General features: G+C 39.7%; 1 protein-coding gene across 3 annotated transcripts in view; it reads right to left on the bottom strand.

Moving 5' to 3' along the window:
• Positions 1 to 21,650, bottom strand: part of Dennd1b (DENN domain containing 1B) — a 171,563-nt gene that overhangs the window by 64,369 nt on the left and 85,544 nt on the right. For all 3 annotated transcript variants that reach the window (XM_070041888.1, XM_070041889.1, XM_070041890.1), the window contains 3 exons: positions 14,967 to 15,067; positions 7,857 to 7,902; positions 3,212 to 3,313 (listed from right to left, as the gene is read on the bottom strand). In XM_070041888.1, the coding sequence (XP_069897989.1) occupies positions 3,212 to 3,313; positions 7,857 to 7,902; positions 14,967 to 15,067 (249 nt within the window). The remainder of the gene's footprint in view (positions 1 to 3,211; positions 3,314 to 7,856; positions 7,903 to 14,966; positions 15,068 to 21,650) is intronic.

Below are 21,650 nucleotides of genomic sequence, written 5' to 3'. Positions count from 1 at the left end.
GCTTAGGAAAATGGTATTGCAATTTATTATATAATTCAAACTAAATGTGTGTATATACTTGGGATGGAAAGTTTCAATAGTGCATTACAATGAACTCATTTGAGATTTCAAATGCTATATTTGGTTCAACCAGTTCGCCTACCCCACCCTCATAAACACACTACAATACCACTAACTTTGATTGATAGTTATTGAGCCCTGAAATTTATTTTTTTTATTTAAAACACTCAAACTGCATCATGTCTTAAGATCTTTGCGTGGCATTGTCACTAAAAATACAATACAATGTAGTTACAGACAAAATTTACAAATATGTATTCAAATGCATCTACTGCCTTCCAAAGTTATTCTTGGTCATCATATAAACATTCTCAGTAGAAAAGCTTGAGACTTATTTTAATGACACAAGTCTTGAGTGAAATGATGGAATGGAAACACAAGTGTTCTTGTCAGAAGACAGGAAGAGAGTTTTTGCCCCTCCCTTAAGGAAAACAAAGGATTTTCTGAAAGCTTTGTCCTGATTTATTTTTCCAATTTTAAATACCTTAAGAGTAGCGGAACTGCTACTGGCATGGTAGTATTTCTAACAGTCAATAAATCTAAAGTATTATGTGTGAATATTGGAATGGAGCCATTAAGAAGATTACAGCATGCAGCCCTGCAGAGGGTTCCCAGGAAGAAAGAACCGGTAACTCGGGACAACTGTGACCACTGACCCCGCGGCAGCCTGGACCACTGGTCAGGCTGACACAGTAATAAAGTACACATGCGGAGAAAGTCTCCTGCCTGCAAGCGGAATTGAAATGCTCCGGTGCTTGATTTAAAAGGCCCTCCATTTAAACCTCAGTTAACTTATTAAACAATCAAACAATACCAATAGTCATATTTTTCAGGCTTCACGTATACTTTATTAATGCAAACCACATGCATGATTCTAACACATCTCCCTTAAAACATTTGACATTTAAAAACTACGCAATCATACACTTTATCCATATTTCTTCCAGAGCGATAGGAGACAGCTTTGGAAAACTGATGAAAAAAAGCTCCATTTATTAGAGATAGGTTAAACAATTACTCTAATACCTTGTAAATTATCTCATCCTTTGAACAAAGCAACTGAGCTCTAGCTCCAGTGTTGTTTTGATTTCTACAGCATTCAAATTTGTGTCTAAATCCTGGCCTTCAACTTAAGGATCTATGTATAATTCACATCTTGCTGTGCTTCTTTTACATATATATATATATATATATATATATATATTCACATATATATGTATGTGTGTATATAAATATTGTTTACAAGTAAATGACACCATGGTCTCTTCTGTCACTGTACACATAAAAATTGGAACATTTTATGAATGTTGTTTAACTTCCCAAACTATTTAAATTCCCAAACTAATTCTACAGAAAAAAACCTCTATCTTAATTTTTAAAAAAATCTTGAAAACATACAATTTTAAGGGTTTTTCAAGGAACCATTTCACAAAGTCTGTCTCCCAAAATATCAATATCACATACACAAAAGCCAAATGTCTTTCTCTCTCCTTTTCTTTTCTTCTTCTTTCCTTTTACTTTTGAAGAACTATCTCTTCTCCTTAAGGCAAATACACCCGTAATACGCATCAGGAAGACATTTTTAAAAATTGGGATTCTATTTTCATAGTTATTTCTCTTTTCAGTGAAGAAAAGTTTCACAAATTTCTAAATGAATAGCTAATCATTTCTAGGAGTTTCTGGCAATTTTTTTACACTAAGTTGATGTGGCCATAATAAGTAAAAAAGATAATGTAATTGTTCACTGGCCTAAGTTTGGATTTGTTCATAAGCACAATGAATTTTACTATAGTCAGATAGGGTATTTCATTTTAATGTGTTTTGAGTCAGTAAGAACTTTTAAGTTATTTGGGGAATAAATAAGATTTCGACTTTTAAATCATGTTTTTCTATCTTAGCCATAAGAACAATCAAGGCTAGGACTCAAAAAATTTTAATCTGGGGCTTTAAAATGTACTTCTTTAAATTCCTTCAAAATGGCTTTTAAAGTATTTGCAATTTACAGAAAAATATTGTTAATTCCCAAATCTTAAGAAGAAAGAATGAGGAAAGAAGAAAAAAATGAATGCTTTGATTTTTAAAAGAATTATTATAAGCTTAGAACTCTATTATTAGGATATTTATGAACAACAATAAAATGTGTATACAGAAATAACACTAGCATGCATTTATTTTTTTAATTGTAAAGAAGAACAGGGCAAAATAACTGCATTTTTTGGAGACTATTTAACATGAAATACAGAATATGCCATTATAAGCTATACACACACACACACACACACGCTCTCTCTCTCTCTCTCTCTCTCTCTCTCTCTCTCTCTCTCTCTCTCTCTCTCTCTCTCTCCTCTCTCTCCTCTGCAAGATCAAAGACCAGAAGGGAACTGGCACTTAATTTATCAGCCTTTACAGACAAAAGACAGTTTTCGTCATTTCAAAAGGATCCGATGTCTTTTATGACAAACTGGGTTTTCAGTTTAATTTACAAATAGAATTCTAAGTAAGCAGTCTTTGCTCTGCCAAGGCAAATGACACACAGTATAGGTTTTCATTCTTGCAGCCCTCAGCAGGAGAGAAAAGATTAAAATAAAACTGAAATAATTTAGAGAAAACAAATAAATGTTTCAGAAAGTTGGGAGAGATCAAAGCCAGAATTTTCTGACCCCAACTGTACAAGCATTTCTTATTATATTGACCACTACCACCAGATCATTAATTAAAAGGAAAAGCGCTGGCAGGTGGCAGGGAAGCAAAAGCCGATAATTGGCCCCCTTCTTCTCCCTGCCTTCAAAAACTCTCTCATTCTTTTGCAAGACATGCCACTAGGCAGACAGCAATGCCTACTTTGTAATATAATGATTAAGATGAGATGAAGAGGCCTGCGTTTAAAGAAACGCTGCCTAATGAATGCATCTAGCTTCTTAATTACGATCCTACTTTTACAATAAGGAATATGGCGTTCCATTCAACATCTCCTCAACTGCCAAAAGGTAAAAAGTATTAAAAACAGAATCGCCATTGAGTCCTCTCTCCCTGTTGTACCACATCCAACCTTTTAATTTCAGATTTTTTTTTTTAAGTAACAAAAATGACTCAGTTACTTTGGGGATGGGGGTGAAGGCGAATGTGTACAAAAACCACACCTGAGACTTACCACATCACTCGGGAGGTTGCTCAAGTCATTAAATGGGGATTCGAACGTGTTTGTGTCGACATTCAGCAAAACCACGTCTTCCAATGACTTATTTCTCACTCTCTGTTTAAAAAGCACAATGATAAAAAAAAGATCTTATTTTCCTTAGGAAAGCATGATGAGCTTGGAAACATACAAAAAATCATCTTAATGCATCACTTTTAGGAGTATCCTACAAATATAAATGACTGTCTTCTAAGAAACGAAGACTGTTTATGACCCATCCAAACAGATGTCTATAGTAAGAATGCTTAGAGAATTTGTTCAAATTAACTACCAAAGAAACATCATAATAAAGACTTATTAAATAGCCAGTGTTGTGTCAAACCGTAAAAACTTACATTTATAGCCTTTAAAATTGATCAATTAAATATTAATCTCATGATAGAGGAATTTATGCCCAGATCTGTATTGACCTCAGTGTAAATTACATTGAATAAGGACGATGCAGACCAGTAACTGTGCCTATAGTATCAAGTACATTTTAAATGAATGAACATTTTCTCTAGAAATAGGTATGCATTGATGAGGACTGGAATTGGCATAAGAAAATAACAGGATACGAATATGTGATGTGTTGGTAGGAACTCTCCTTACATGAATTTCAAAATAAAGAATTAGATTCAATAGCTGATCAAATCTTCTCTTTGGTCTAATTTACTTGACAGTTTAGTCAAGATTGTCCAAGTATCTCAATGTGTCCACAAAGGATAGCAAATTGATATACTATTTAATTTTTAATCCTTACAAAAAAGAAAACTTACAGTGTATTTTTCCTACTTAACATAAATCATTGGATTCCACTGTCTTGTTGAAATGATAGCACACAGTATTATTATTCTTCAGTTAGAAGTAATAGGCTCATTAGCAAAATATGTCCATGAATTCAGAATTCTGTAATTGTGTGTGTCAATCAGAAAAAGATCAATAACTAATTTCAGGGCCATATTTTTAAGTCTACTCAAAGAACAAAAGTCATGTTTGACGATTAATTAAATACCTTAAATTTTAAATTGGCTTAATGAATTATTCTGTACTAAGTTGGCTATGACTGAAATTGTTCTGGTCCATTTAGAACTTCAAGACTCAAGTATTGGGCAGAATGTTAAATTTGCTAGGGAAATGGTCATTTAAGTAAGGGATAGTTATGTGCTAAGAGAGCCATAATGTCCATGCAATGTGTGCATTTTGGGGCATGAGGGTGTGGTGGTTTTAAAACTTGATCTGGTAAAGGACACTGTGGGTATTACGAACTGAAAAGATAACAGCAGAGACTCATCTCTGGTGGGGTTGCTGAGACTGCTGCAGATGCATTTACAAACCCCCTCCTTCTTTCCCTTCCATGTGCACAGATATAACAAAGGTTCAAATCCACATATATGCGAACATCTATATACTAGCTAAAGTGTAATTAGAATACTTACAGTAGTGCATTACTGTGAAAAAAAAAAAAACTATGTCATAACTCAACCTCCTCTTTGATTTTTAAGCTGGCCTCATGCCAGAAACTATAAAGAGAACCCGGAAGGCTGGATTCAGGGCTGAGCTGAGTTTGCACATCTAACCCAAGACAGAGACTGCATGCCCCCAAATGTTTTGAGATTATTATTCTATCATTAAAATCTGAATAATCAGATGTTAACGTGAAATGTATACATTTTCCAAATTACCTTTAGTTGTACAAAGTCCAATAATAGTTGAGTATCAGATATTGTCTACATTACTACTCTATAAGAATAAAAATGTATTCATTTTCAATCAACCACTCAATAATCCCTAAAGTTAAAACAGCCTTAAGTGAGCAAAACAGGAAAAAATAGTGTGCAAAAGATTTAAATTTTCAAAGAAAATTTGGGCTGCTAGCAGCATGCTATGCAGTTTTTTTTTTCCTCCTTAAATAGGTTTCAGGTATTTTTTTTTTTTATTAAATTCTAAATAGGTATGGGAAGCCCTAAAGCACACCTCCTAACTCTGCGGCATATTTTTTTATCTCTCACAGTTATGTGACCTAAATTTGAAAGTGTAAAATAAGGGGGAAATTTTTGGGTTTTTTTCTTTAAAAATAAGGAAATATTATTAAACACACACTGAAAGAACGTGTCTAGTATTTCCATCTATAGTAACCCTTCCACACAATGTGGACCCAAATAGGCATTATGTACACTCATGCCAGGACATGACCCAGGGCCAGCAGTCAGATGCCCTTGAGAAATCAGGCCACATCTCACCTGTGTACAGGAAAGCACACAAGACAAACCTCCTATTTGTAGTGTTCACTAACTTACTCCTAGTCAGCTCCGTGCCAAGTCTGCTTTCAGTTCATCCTCAGTCTAGTGTTCAGGGAGAACAACAGCTTTCCTTTATTTTAAAAGTAAATTTGTATTTTAAAAAGAGGTTTTTAAAAAAAATATCCTTCACTCACAGGTACATAAAAGTATATGAAAGAAAGATTTCAAGGAACATTAATTTCATGTCTTACAAATGTTGTGTTTGATCGGTTTTCTAGAACTGCTAATACATGCTGAAACTTGCTTGGCCAAGAAAGAAGAAAGAAAATATTTTGATTTTTCTTTTAAAGAACAAATCAGTTGTAATTACCAAGTGCAACATTAAAATTTCACTCAGCTCAGTCTCTCATTGAACAACATAAATAGCTAGAAGATATATATATTTTTAACCAGAAGGTACTTATTGTAAAATTAACAGCGCTAAGATGACGTATATCATCTTGTAGTTGATTAAAAGAAAGTTACTAAATGGTAACAACTGACTTAAAAGAATTCCTGGAGTTCCAACTATACCTTCTCATTCACTATCAAGCCAGATAAGTGAAATAAAACTATTAAGAATCTTGAACATACTCAGCATGTAAAACTACAGAGATTTTTGCCAATTTAATCCTGGCTCCAAAATATTCCCACTCAAAATCAGGAGCTCATATATGCTTTAAAGGACTTTATTTCCAAGCTAATGCTTTCTAAAGTAAATAATTCTTAAATTGTCTCCTTAAAAAAATTAGCTTTCTTTATAATAAGCAGGTTCTATTTAATAAATATGTGATTGACATAAGTAAAACATGTAAATATATAGCTTTCTAAAGTAGTTTATAAAAACCCAATGATTTGTTTTAAAAATTGATTGAAAACTATTTTGCAAAAAACAATAGGACAATGCCAGTAACTTAAAATATTTATTTCTACAAGAAAATATATTATAAAATTATAAGCCCTATCAAATACATTAAATACAGAAAGATATAGATGCAAATATGAAAAATAAAGTTTGATGACTTTAGAAAAAAATTCTAACCATGGCTAGATTTGTATGAAGTCAAATTTGTAAAATACCAGTTTATATATCCCATCTAACAACAAATGAAGTAGCAATTCACTCATTTCATTTTATATACTGTCTCTTTACTCTCCAAATACCTGGACTGTTAAGAAACAAGTTCTCTAAAACTTAAGTAAATAAAAGGAGTCATGAAGTTACCAATCCACACTTCAAATTAAAGACAAATTAAACCTGCTAAGAGTTCACTAAAGTCCATTCTTCAATAAGAACAAGACAGATTTAAAATATTGTCCTACCATTTTTCAAAAAGAAGAAAAATATCCCAAACAGAACTGGTAGAGATTTATAACCAAGGCCTTCTACTAGAGACATTACTCACACACTGGGGTCCTAAGAAGGCTTACTCAAGAGATTCTTCTTTGTCAAAATAAGGAGAGATGGTGGGTGCTGTATTCAGTGATACGTATTTGCTCACTGGAAAATCAGGTTACATTGTTGATGTACAGTGCTAGCAAAGCCAGAACAAGAAGTGCATTCGGCTGCCTCATATCTTCTACTTTAGTAACAAGTCTTATTTACTGTGTCAGATCCAATTTTTGTGCAAAACAACACACAAAAAAAACCCATTCTCTGGAAATCTCACTGATTTCAAGTTTAAGATATTACACAAAGTGAAGGAGTGTTGTTAAGGTAATAATGTAAGTGATTTTAAAAGATCGTTCTTAAATGGTATAGTAACAATGGGAAAAAATTACTAAACTTTACACTGCCTAACAAAATTGAATATTTGAACTTAAGAAGCTACATTATCATTCTTAAGTTTAACATTAGAATGCTGAATCTACTTGTTGAAACAGCACTTTGATAAACTGAAAAACTGAAGTTTTACAATTGAAAAAATGTCGCATTTTATGAATTGAAGTTTTGCAAATGAAAAAATGTCGCATTTTATGAGTCAGGTTATGTAAGTTTTCACTTAAAAAAAAAGTCTGACTTTCCTGAAAAGGGGAGTCTCTGAGGAAGATCCATGTTTTTACCCTATAGCCTCTAACAAATATAATTATTTTCAAAGGTCCTATGGCATTGAAAATGATAATCCAGTTTACTGATTTAAATGAAATTATTTCAATATTACTTTTTTGCAGATCATTTTTCTCAAATATATTTCAAATATATGAAACACATATATCTCAGATACAAAGCTAGTCACTACATGGTATTTCCTATTCACTTGTTATTTCTTCGAACAAAACTGTCTTAACTGTCACTTTTAGCTAATTTTAGCATTCTATCCACTCTGCAAGGCACTCACCTCTAAGAGGCTGGAGTGAACGCCAATCAGGTACGGCATTGGGGCACTAAACAAAAAACATAAATACAGTACAGATTCAGAGTTCATCAAAACTGAGAGTTCATCAAAACTGAAACAACATAAGTCATTCAAATGCTTTAAACTTATTAAATGCTAATTTTTGGCATGGCACATTATAGATACTCAAAATTATTCGATATGTAAAACTCAAATTTAATATTAGAGGACATTAATAAATTTAAGATTGACTTATATGAAAAGCCCTGAATCATTTATAATGAAATAAAGAGGTATCAAGAGTTATATGACTAAAAAATATTTTTAAGAAAAAAATCGGGATTAAATCAGTTAAATCTAATATATATATAGTCTCATACATATACATTCTCATACATATATATTATATATGAGAATATATAATATATAATTTATAATAGATATGAGAATATAGGCATGAAATAATTTTAATACATAAATTCTGAGTTATTAATGATATCAGAATACTTTTCAGGAAATATATGATGAAAAGTATTCAACACACAATTTCCAGCTAGACTGCCATCTACAATATGAGAATTGACAGATGTCAATGAAGCTGAAAAAAGATACATGAACAAGTAGCTACTGAAAAATAAAATACTTTTGGCAATTCTTTTATAGACATCAGTGAAGCTTTATGAATGCAAACCTTTTCTGTTCATGCAAACAGATAATCCCCTTTCTCAAAGGATTTGCATAATTTCCTAATACCATTGACATTATTAAAACAGTCACCCAAACTCCTGTCTGTGTGTTTGCTTTGCTTCTGAGAAGCAGAAGCAGATGAAACTACAGGCATCTTCACAGAGGCTGAGGTTTCAAAGACAGCTGAAAAAGTTCCAGATTTATCAAGGACGGCGAGGCGCTAACCGGTGTGGCCAGAATGCACACACCACGCTCAAGTTCTCCTTTTGCTCCTCCTTAGCCTGCAGCTTCTAGAGCAGTACTCGCGCTGTGCTTGATCCTAATGCCCAGTTGTCTCGTTGCCTTTTGTCACTGTTCTTTCCTATTCTTTCCTAATTCCCATGTGACAGTCCATCTGCAACTGATCTGACACTCTGGATTCTTCACTGGACTCCAAAGTTGAGAACTATTTAAAGGCAAGGATATCCTCAAAACCTTATCAGATCTTCTGCCAATAGTTGGACAACATGAACTGCTCCCTTTTGACTTCAATAGCAAAGAGCATCCATGTCCCTGGTTCAAGCTCCTAAGCTCCCACCCCCAGAGCCCTTAAAACACTGTCTGGAGCCCAGGATGGTGCCGGGCAACTTACACACGACAAGCTAGACAACTCCCACCAAATTCCTGAAATAGGGTCCTGAAGACGTGCAGTCCTCCGCCGCTTAGGATGTGTTCCTGTCATCACACTCATAATCCTCTCAAAGCCCCTGGGGCTCTGCAGCCCCAAAGCACATTGTAGTAAGGGAGGAGTGTTCATCAACTTCCAATGTGGTGGATCCCGCCTGTCATTCAGGCTATTCTGGATGCAGAATTTAGGAGGATCACAGTTCCAAAGCCAGAAGGGAAAAGAAAATCCCATCTGAACCAATGACTGGGCATGGTGTGTGTTCCTGTCATCTCAGCTACATGGGGGAATAAATAGGAAGAGTGCAGTCCAAGCCCATACGGACAGAAGATGGGAGGCCCTGCTAAAAAACTAACTAAAACAAAATGGCCTAGGGCTGGAAAGGTGGCTCAGTGGTAGTGTGCTTGCCTAGCATGCATGAAGCTCTGGGTTCAATTTCTCAGCACATACACAGAAAAAGCCAGAAGTAGTGCTGTGGCTCAAGTGGTAGATTGCTAGCCTTGAGCAAAAGAAGCTCGAGGACAGTGCCCAGGCCCTGAGTTCAAGCCCCAGGACTGGCCAAAAAAAAAAAAAGGTCTAATAGGTCTGGCTGAAGTGGTAGAACACCTCCCTAGCAAGTACAAAGCCCTGGTTCAAACCATAGCACCAGAACAAACCAGCCAACAAGCCAGCCACCCGGTTATCTGAGAGGTTGAGATGGTTGTGACCAGAGTTCGAGGCCGGGCAGGAAAAACATCACGAGAGCCCTTCTCAATGGAGAGCCGGGCTGGGCAGTGTACATGGTGGTCATGGCTACCCGGAAGCCTAAGAGGTAAATCTCCCCGGGGCCTGGGCCTGAGCAGGAAGCAAGGGCCTCTCTCCAAAATGATGAGCAAAACGCAGGCGAGAGGCCTGGCTCAGAGGCATGCACACCTGCCTAGCATAGCAAGCCCAAGGCCCAACGTGCACACCTCAGTACTGGAGGGGGGAAAAAAAGTTATCAAAATACCAAAATCTTCTAGAATACACTAAAAAACACTCCTGAAAAACACTTTCAAAGATGGATGGAAGCCGTTAGGTAAAAACTCTTCTCTCAGATGGACACTGGTAGCTCAGCTCTGCAATCCTAGCAGTTCAGAAGGCTGAGAGCTGAGGATCCAAAGTCAAAGCCAGCCTGTGAGACTCTTTCCTTCTCAAGCAAAAGCTTGAGACTGGAGGTGTGGCTCCAGCCATGAAGGGAAAAGCTGAGCAAGACTGAGCAGTCCTATGCTCAAGCCCCAGGTCCAACAACCAACATCATCCAATTAAAATATATGTGTGTATATGTATATTGTGCTACATGTACACACATGTAAACGCATATCACATATGCATACATGTAGATGTATATGTATATTCTCATCGAATCTAAATCTGATACTGTCACAGTAGGAGAGACAAGCTAGGACTATGACTGCCCTGCTTATTCCATTAGTGAAGTGATTTTGAAAAGCTAAGATTCAGAAGGCTCTGTTAAAAGTGCTTCCTTTTCTTTCTTTTTTTGGTAGTGACTAACTTTTACTTAGAATTAACTTTTTCTTTCTAAGATGTTCTTGCGAAGTACTATATGGTACTATATAGCACTCAGTAAGAGGAGAAACGAGGATCTTGAGTTTGAGAACAGATTAAGCAACATAGGGAGACTATCTTATTAGGAGGAGGAAAGGAAAGAAGGAAGGAAGGAAAGGGAGGAAGGGAAGAAAGGAGGGGGGAGAGAGAGAGGGAAGGAGGGAGGGAGGAAAAAGGGAAAAGGAAAAAAGATAAAATTATAAAAGATACCATCTGAGATACAATCAGCATGTTTATATAAATTATTAAGCTAAAATCAAAGCTTCAACAGAACATTCCACGCAGACTTTAATATGAAAGTCCCTTGAACATTTTTACGGGACAGCAAGGTAACTCCAAAGTTTCTTTTTCTCACTAATTTCTAGAAGAATCTAAGATACTCAGATGTTTGAACTAAAGATCTCATTCATGTTTGTTATTCATATGTTGCAGAATTTCTAACATAATTATGATGTTCTGTCGAATACAGAGTTAATTGAATAGGTATTTCTCACGGTTTCACACTGGGTTGTGTACATTCTTGTTTCATGAAAAGTAATTTTTCAGCCCAGCTGAACTTCAGCCTAGCTGCTCAGGGACAAGATCTCTGGCCTCACCATGGGCAAAACTGTCCGCAAAGTGAATCTGAGAAGACAAGGCACAGACGAGTTGTTAGAACTAGTTCCTCTGCTGGCTCGCAATTAATCCTTACGTAAAAATCACCTCTTTGCCTGGTGCCAGTAGCTCACACCTGTCATCCTCGCTACGCAGGAGGCTGAGATCTAAGGATTGCAGTTCAAAGCCAGCCTGGGCAGGAAAGTCTGTGAGGCTCTTATCTCCAATTAACCACCAGAAAACCAGAAGTGGTGCTGTGGCTCAAGTGGTAGACTGTTCGCCTTGAGCTGAAGAGCTGAGGGACAGCATCCAGGCCCAGAGTTCAAGCCCCATGACTGACCAAAAAAAAAAAAAAAAAATCACCTTTTTTTCTTTTCCAGACATAATATGATCAAGGCAATCTATCAAATTTGTCTGAAAAACTTGGCTTTCCATTCATTTTTCAAACTATTTTCTTAGAAGCCAAATCTGACCACTTCATAGAGAGCACTTAGAGGCAGACTTAACTATTCCCTGAATAACTGATCATCTATGTATCATCGTCTGGGCCTAGCATCCCACGTGCTCCTCTATGTTTATGGACTCAGCAGCTTCTATCTCGCAGCTTCAAGTACTGTTATCAAGGTTGATAAAATAAGGAACAGCTTCTCCCCAACTCCACAAAGGTGCCTACCCTGGTTTTCTTGTACTTCTGCTACAGAAGTACTACACTTCAGCATTCATCTACACTCTGTGTGTGTGTGTGTGTGTGTGTGTGTGTGTCTATACATCGGCATGTATGTGCATGTGTTTCTTCCTGTGAAAATATCTAGAAAAAAATTTAGGTCTTCACTTTGTTACATAGCCACAGCTCACCAAGCAGTATTCATTAAGTGTTTTATGAATGAATGAATGAATGAATGAATGCACAAGCAACGCTGTGGTTAAATTTTGTCAACAGACCACAGCGCCATATTCACCCGTGGTCACAAGATGACATTACACCTCTCCACAGTCTACGCCGTGTCAGTGCAAAACCAAAAACACTTTGTGCAGCAATAATTACCTCAGGATCTGGAAAGCACACATTCCCTGCAAAGATACATCTACTCCTCAAAACTTCCCAGTGTTCATTTGAACCTGAGTCTAAAGTAATGATCTAGTCATGGCACTGAAGGACCATCTGTGATACTCTCCCCCTCTGGCCATACACACCAGTCTGTTTCTAACCTCTGGACATAAAGGGAACAGGATCATTCTCCCTACAAAGTTGTTTCGCTCATCACACCTTCGGACAATGGAGGAGAACAAGAGTCTTGGCTCACCATCTCCAAGGGAACACTTAGATTATTCTGCCAAGTTCCTCTGGTTGCAGCTGAGCCTAGTGCTGTGACCTGCAAGCTCAGAAAGTTCCAGGGTGCTTATCTGGTACCACGGCTCCCTTCTCTTTCCAGGGAGGAGTGTGGTAGGACCTGTGCTCAGGGATACTTTGGACATTAGAAACAGAGACGTTCTGGGGCTCAAACGCGGAATGCGCACTTCTCATTGCAGTGGAAGCAGCAGCAGAAGAAAGCCCCCGTGGCAGATATCAAGCAAACCAGAGAAAGAGCTCAGAGTGAGTACAGGACTGTGTATGTCATCTAAGAAGCTCTAAAGAATAGCTTAGAAAATCTTAGATGTCCAGAGAATTGAGCTTACAGGTGTGTTTCCTCTTAAGAAGTCAGACCATGTTAGTAGAAAAACCAAGAGGGCACTGACAATATAAGTTATCAATATAATAGGCTAGTGCTGGTGGCTCACACCTGTAATCCTAGCTACTTAAGAGGCTGAGATCTGAGGATCACTGTTCAAAGTCAGCCTGGACAGGAAGTCTGTGAGACTCATCTCCAGTTAACTGCCAAAGAATGGTGGAGTACTAGCCTTGAGCACAAAAGCTTAAGGACAATGCCCAAGTCAAGTTCAAGGCCCAGGTCCAGCACCAAAAAAGAAAAAGAAAAAGAAAAACTGTACAATATGATAAATTATCATCCTAGCCCTCATAATTAGAAGCATTGGTTGTTGAACCACTAAATTGAAATTAAAATTGCATACTAAATTTGACATAAAAACTACCTATTAAAATAACTATTAAAGTTGCACAACAGTGTGTTTTCAAAGACTCTTTATAGACCTTTCTTAAAAATATTCTAATGACTGAACACCATGCACAAAGACCTATTACAGGTGTCAAAATGAATAAACTGCAGTCTCTGCCTTGAAAGGTGGTAAAATACTGCAGGTATGTTGGTCCAAGGAAAAACTCTCTAAAACGCATCACAAAAGAGCCTATTTATAGATCTAGCTTTACACTTGGACCGTGTGTGCTACACTTCACAAGATAATTAAATTGCATTCCGCTAGTCTGCCAAACTGTGCTGCCTCCCGAACTCCCCGCCGGTGCCGGTGGAGCGGCGGTGGCCCGTCAAGTTCCCCACATGCCATTCACACCACCGCCGCTGCGGTGGAGGAACTGGGCACTTCGCGTCATCAACACGTGGTCAATGCAACTGCTTGCTCTAAAGACCTAGTCACAAAACTTCACAGAAAACCTCAGCACGAGAACTTAAATCACTGGAGTCTGTAAATAACTTTAATCTGTTTTCCATGAAACGACAACAAAAAAAGTTAATCCAAGACATTAATTCTAAAAGAACTTTGTGGGTTTTTTTAAACTAATATTAGCTGTGTTATAAACAAACACTTACAATGCCAGAATGATTTCCTTGTGTGTGTGCATGTACACCCCGGCATGGTTTCGAGGGGGAAACCTCATCTAAGTTCTGAATTAAGCCGTACCAGTGAGAGATGATTCCGTGACCAAGATAACACTGGAACCTCAACCCCAGAGCTGCAGTTTCTGAGTCTAATGGATGTCTGGCCTCTTGGTATACACATGGAGGCCCTCCAAGGGAGGGGTGAGGAGGTCATGGGTCATCATTCTAATGTCTGTATAGGCTGGAATGAATGCAGACTGGTGAGACCACTGCAAGTTGTTTCTAGAACTAGCAAGCCCTTCGGAATCATTCCCAACACTCTCCAACATTCCTTAGTCTTGAGCCAGGAACTCAAGAATGCTCCAGTTTGCGCTCCAGTTCAAAGCAACTCCTTTTGTGAGAACCCCACAGTCAGAAATGAAGGGGAGGAAGCGCGTGCGGAGGGAAGAGATGGGAAGTCTGTGCTGATGCAATGGCCTGGTGACTGGCGGATGGGGCAGACAAACTGACCGGCCAGCCTAGGACACTGAATCCTCCAAGTGATGCCACAGCGTCTGCACCGTGCCACGATCACCAGCAACAACCATCATTCTCTACCTAAGCATCTGCCTTTCTAAGAGGTGACTGAAAGAAACACACACACACTGTAAACAACTCGATGTCGTCTGCCAAGTGGAAGTCTCTGCCACCTTGGGGACGCGCTACTTCGACCTGCAGGAGATACTCTCGAATACTTGAATTCCTCACCTAGAAGTCACACTTGTGATTGCTCCTATCTACACGATGGTTCCTGTACTCTGTAGGTGAGTGAGGGTTTCTACTTGGAGGAGCCCAGGGAAGCCAGCTTACCAGCAGTAGTCCAGCAGGTGAGAAGGGAGGACAGGAATATATATGTGCTGCCAGTACATGGGGTAGAGCAGAGCGGCTGATCCGTGCACACAGGCGGTTAACTGAAATTTGTAAGAAGACCACAATGAGGAGCTGGGACCCTCCACAAGGCAAGGGGGGCTCGGGGAGCTACGCGCAGCGACCATCACCCCGGGCACGCCTGTCACTCGGGCTGTCTCCACCACGCCCGAGCGCGCCTCTGTAGTCGCCCAGAAAAAGTCCACGCAGAGCAACAAGCTGCCTCCTGGGGCGCAGGGGCAGCGAGGGCCACGTGGAAACACAGGCTGGGTGGAAGCTGAGAACATCGGCGCAAGTTTAGCTTTAAAAAAGAAATGAGGTGAGCATCTCAGAAAATACAGTGGGAGGCATTTTTTTCAATTTGTGCAGCGGGGTTCAGGCATTCCCTCAGACTAATCCACCGCGATTAAATATGGAAAGGAAGACCGGCGAGCGCTCTCCTCGGGGATATCATTAGGGCAAATTGCCAAAGAATGAAACATGAGCCAGTCAGGAGAGTCTGGAAGCCGGGGTAATACCAGGGGACTTGAACGGTCGACAGCTGAAGCTGTAGTAATGTGTGAACCGCGGGTTCCGGTATCCGGAGACACTGCTCACTGACACAGAGAATGCCACATTGACCGGTGCGCCACCCAAGCTTGACAGCAGTCCTCCAGGAAGCCAAGTATGTCCTCATCGCACCTCGAAACCGCTCATTCCAGATTAACATTTCGTTTCCTAGCTCGAGATCACAACAGCTGCAATTACTGCGGCTGCTACTTTAAAGGTAATTGCCATTTTAATTGTTCCGATTTGGGCAAGCATTTAATTAAACGTATTTAATACTTCACAAAGGGCCATTACTCTTTTTTTTTTTTTAATTCCCCTCCTGAAGATCTTCGTCAGCATTCTTCCCCAAGTGACTTTATTTCCTTGGCAAATTCTACTCCTCCCTATGTAAAGTCAATTTTCAGTCATTAAAGCAGCATCTTTTTTCGTGGGTTTAGAAAGTCTTGCAATTAGCTTTTATTTCAAGATTACAAATTTTAGTCAGCTTCAAAGTCCGAACTGCAAAACCTATCTGAACATGAACCAGAGACTTTCTATAAATTAACATTCCTATTTTATTATTACACAAAGAGATTAAGCATCACATGATAAACACAATTAATCTGAAATAATAAATATAAAGGAAGCAATTCTAGTCTATTAACAGCAACATTCACATGTCTATGTGTAAGTATAAAACAGTTCTATTAAATAAAAATATCAATTAAAATGATCTGATCTGGACCAAAAACAAGAATTTTCATTGAAAATGTACCCACATTTGTCAGATATATTTTTCTCAGTCAGAATTTTTAGATCGATTTCACATGGCAAATAATACAACTTCTTGATTTCATTGAAGATTCCCCATTATTAACGGGACTTGGTACCTTGTGTTTATAACCTTTATTAGTTCATCACAGAATTTTTTCAATAAAAAATGTAATACCTTAATTAGAGCACAAAACATACCACTAGGAGGCATTCAAATACTTCCATTTAACTATTACAGACCAAGGATTTATTTATGTTTCCAAGTTGAGCTGGAGGGAAATGAAAGCCAAGCTGCTTTAACTCATTGTGTCAAATTCTCTGAGAGGCTCTGGCCCACCCTGGCTGTAAATTATGAGGCTCCGATGCTGTATTAACCCTTTCCAGCCCTTCCTTGTAACTGGATGGGCTAGGAAAGCTCTGATACTTTGAATGATGTCCATCCACACACAAATGACCTTTACCACGTCCACCTAAAGCCTTCAACCTGGAAGAGCTTGGCAGGCCGCCAGTGGCTCACGCCTGTAATCCTAACTATTCAGGAGGCTGAGGTTTGAGAATCAAAGTTTGAAGCCAGCCCACGCAGGAAAGTTTGTGAGACTACTCTCTCCACTAAACTACCAAAGAAAGCCAGAAGTGGAGCTTTGGCTCAAGTGTTGAGAGTACCAGCCTTGAGCAAAAGGAAGTTTAGGGACAGTGCCCAGGCCCTGGGTTCAAGACCCAGGACTGGCACCAAAAAAAAAAAAAAAAAAAAAAAGTAAGAGCTCATTTTTATTATTATTGAAGAAACAGTAACAACAAAGCAAGAAGGAAAGTGCCTTCTCAGACCCGAGCCAGTGTGCGGGCCGCAGCCCGCTTACAGCCACGGCTCAGCCCCTGCTTGCCTTCAACGAAGCCATTCATTGTGCAAGAACAGAGCACAACACTAAGTGATGACTCTGGTTTTACAGAAGACAGTTCCTGTGATTATAAGCAAAGTCGAACATTTCTGCGGTTGCTAGCATGTATTAGTGGATTCATCAAGCCCAACAAAAGAGAAAGACCCTTTTTGGATACAAAGAGCAGGTGAGAGAAAGAGGTAAGAATGTAAGGTAGGCATGGCGGCTCACTCCTGTGACTTTCAGTACCAGGGCAGTGAAGATCAAGAAGTTCGTGGTTACAGACCATCCCAAGCAAAAGGCTCAGAGACATGTCTCACACTATAAAGAACTGGCAATGCTGGATGCTGGTTGCTAGCCAAACAGTAAATCCTGGCCACCCAGGAAACGAGATTGAGAATGGCCAGGTTCAAAGCCAGCTAAGCAGAAAAGTCTATGAGAATCCATCTCTAAATCAACTACCAAAATGTTAGGCTGCAAGCATGGCTTAAATGGTGGAGTACCAGGTGAGCAAGGTCAAGACCTTAACCATGGTGTGGGTGAAGAAAAAAAAAAAAAAACAACTGGCCACAGGGTGTGTGCCTGCCACCCTAGCTAGCTTGGAGAAGCAAGGACCAGCCAGGACCGGGCATAAATGTGAGACCTTCTTTAAAAGGAAAAAAAAAATCAATGAAAGCAAAAAGGACTACTAGGAGCATGGTTCAAGTGGTTGAGGATCTGCCTAGCAAGTGTGAGACTGTGAATTCAAATCTTAGTACTGCCAGAAAAAGAGAAAAATAAAAGGATACGGGGCATCCCCTCCCCACCCCTTCCTGTCCATCGGCTAAAATCTACGAAAATCTAAGGCAGAGCAAGGGACAGCGCAATGGAGCGGCCCAGTGAAGAAGAGGATTACAGAACCCTGATGTACAGACATCGGAATGGAGGCCTCACTGAAGTTCAAAAACCAGCCACTACGGACTTGAGGAGAGAACATTCTAGGTAATGACACAGGCTTTCAGTATTCCTGAGGAGAAAGGCCTTGATACATGGAGGCTGTGGCCTTACAAAGACTCACGAATCAATTGTCCTGGATTTCGGGAGGGGTGGGAGATGGTTGTTACAAGGAATTTACTCTGATGTTCTGTGAACTACACAAGCGAAGGGAAATATACTAAATATTTTAGAAATTTCCGTTGAGGTGTGAGTCACGGCTACAATCGTCGCTACTCAGGAAGCTCAAAGTCCAAAGCCAGCCTGGCCTGGAAGGTCTATGAGGCTCCAATCAATCAGCAAAAAGCAGGAGGTAGAGCTGTGACGTAAGCTAGGATTACAGGCATGAGCCACCAGCGCCCGGCTAATCATACATACTTCTATAAAGCATCACCACTATCCTGACTTGATATATCTCACAAATTGCTGAGTAATAGAGAATAACTACATTGGGAATGTACCTTTCCCACAGACTAGAATTATTAGATAAACTCATGAAGGAGTGAGGTAAAGATACAAGAACCAGAGCTATAAAATCTTCAGACAGGAAAACTTCAACCACAGTGAACTGAGCTGCAGAATAAAGGCTACTGGTCTAATAGAGATGCTGCCATTGATTAAATAAAGCACAGCATTAATAATAGCAGCAAAGATATGTATAATACACACACACACACACACACACACACACACACACACACACACACACACACACACACACACACACACACACACACACACACACACACACACACACACACACACACACACACACACACACACACACACACACACCAAAGCAAAACAAAACCACAACTGGAGCTGTGGCTAGCCTGGAGCATAAACGCTCAAGGACAATATCAGGTCCTGAGTTCAAGTCCCAAGACTGGTGTCAAAGTAAATAAAAAGGCTCACCAGTCCTCATCAAATAGAATTTATAGATTACAAATAAGCATAGGACAAGATGCCTTGCAGCATGTGTTGTCGGGAATGCACAAGTTCAGACATCCAGACAGTACTATCCCCGTGGCAGTGCCACTGACGGCCACAGCCGCTGGTGCTCATGGGGATGGCGGGCAGGCTACTCGTTCAGTGGGGGAGTAGCACAGCACTGTCACTTCGCAGGGCAGCATGGCAGCGGACTATCTTTTTTTCTCTTGTTTGCTGGCAGTGGGGTTTGAACTCAGGACCCTGGGCATGCTCTGCTTGCTCAGTTTGCTCAGCTTGCTTGATCAGCAGACAATCAACTGCTCACACCACACCTCCAGCCTGGCTTTTTGCTGGTTATTCTGAAGACAGAATCTTTGTTCTTATCCACCTGGTTGGCTTCAAACTAAAATCCTCCTGAGAGGCTCGGATTACAGGTGGGGAACAAGCTAAAATACTGTTTCGTGTTACTTCTTCCTTTTTCTCTTTGGGGTGATATTAGTTTATTAAAGATGTTAGAAATTTATTTATCACGGGTCTGGAGCCTGGAGCCTGTAAAGTCCAGGACCAAGGTTTCAGCATTCCTCAGAGAAGAAAAATCTATGGAACTATGAAAGGGAAAAAAGAAAATCCATAGTATGTAAAACCATATAGAAATACAGAAATCACATCTCAAAAGATACACAATGCCCTCAAAAGTAATTTTACTAAGGAAATAATACACATTTTTCATATATTTAGGGTTGATGATGAGTACTAGACAAAACAGCATTTTATATGGAGATATATTAGTAAATTAGATAAATTAATTTAAAATAGTAATATAATAAACAGTAAATTGAATCAAATTAAGTTGGTAAACTGAAATCATCTGAGATTGCATTTGTGGCGATCAGACTTGTAGAAACAAAGCTATTAGAACATGGAAATAATAAAGCAAGACACCTCTTAGATAGTTCCATGATTATTACATTAAAATTCCTGCTCTGTGAATTCAAAGCAAATCATACTTCAGAGGCCTAAACTCTGAAGCTTACTTCCTATGGAAAACAGCTCCAGGAGAGCAGGAAGACAAAAACAGCTCCAGTTTTCCTGTCTGAGATTCTTAGCCTCGCCATCTCCACAATCCATCCACTCTGGTGCAGCTCTGAATGAACACACAATGCTCACAACAGCAGAATGCAGAGAGAGCGCGTAACACACGTTATCTGCCGTCTCACTGGCTTAATTGGTTGCTAGGGGCTTTGGGAAGAATTACAAACTCAATCCCCCACCCCTGTAGAACTAATATAAACCAATGATAAAACAAACAAACTGTAAGGATTGCTCCTGGACTGCTGCTAGGAAAGGACCCAGTGCGATTTGTAACTGCACCTCTCTGTGGCCGCCTTGGGGGCTGAGGGGCAGAGCACTCCGCGTCACCCTAACCCAGAGGTTGTCCTGGCTCTCTTTGTTCTCTCCTCAAATGTTCCTTCTGAATCTCCAGAAAGATTCTTTCTGTGCTTCGGGTTTGGAAGACATGCTCAGATGGGTGGTGCCATTCCAAGACAAATCGAGACACACAACCCAGATGGAGAGGTTAAAATCCTCTGGACTCCCCTTTCGGCTAGCTAGCCCCACAACGTCTAAGTTTTAAGGGCTGATTTTCCGGAGATCACAGCTTTCTTTTTTTGCATATGCCCTTGATGGAATTAATGAGGAAGGGAGAGAAGAGCATATGTGGAATGCCTAGGGGCAACCATAACAAAGGAAGAAATTACAGTTTATTAACACAATTGCCGCAGTCGCCGCACACTGCGTGCTCTAAACTGTGCCCTACACAATCACAACTCTGTAGCTTACAGAGGCGGAGAGTCAGAGATGAAATGTTGGCCAAAATAGCAGCTAACGTTTAGACATCTGCTTTAAAGAGAAACATCCTTCTACCTGCCGCTACAAGCCACACAGATCCAGTCTAGTTAACATACTACTGACAGCACAATAAGAAGGCTGCTGTCAGATGCTGGCCAGCCGAGTGTCTGGGACCAAACGCACAGCCCCAGCTGCCTAGTTAGAGAAAGTCTGGCGAAGGACAATTAGACAGGCATATGACAAGGCTCCATGCCTGAGTGACTTGCGGACTGATGACACGGCTTTCAACAACAGTCCCTCCCACCTATGGTCACACAACAGCAATGGGTTCACTGGAACAACCTTGTACCTCTATGATGTCTTCTTCGGCTCTGAAGAGATGACACTCTGATCTAATACTGGTCTATCAAGAAGCACATGGAGGTTAAATGTCTGGGGCCTTCCTACAGCATGCCTAAAGTCAAGGCGTATGTTCAGACTCGCCAGAAACCATTCATAGAGCACAAACCAAAGAATCACCACAAAGCAGGTCATGTCCCAGTCCATCAAACTCCACACATGGGAAACCACAACAAGAAATCCCAACGCCTCACACTGCACTGTGAGTGCCAGGGAAACTCACTGGAACTTTTAGATCATAAAATCCTCTTTGGTTTTTGTTGTTGTTGTGTACTTAAGACTGTGCTATTTTGTATTTTAC

The sequence above is a fragment of the Dipodomys merriami genome, unplaced genomic scaffold (assembly GCF_024711535.1).
Source record: "Dipodomys merriami isolate MVZ:Mamm:240054 unplaced genomic scaffold, mDipMer1.0.p SCAF_31, whole genome shotgun sequence".
NCBI classification, from domain to species: domain Eukaryota; kingdom Metazoa; phylum Chordata; class Mammalia; order Rodentia; family Heteromyidae; genus Dipodomys; species Dipodomys merriami.
Note: the sequence above shows the minus strand (reverse complement) of the source record. Positions and strands in the feature narration are given on the sequence as shown.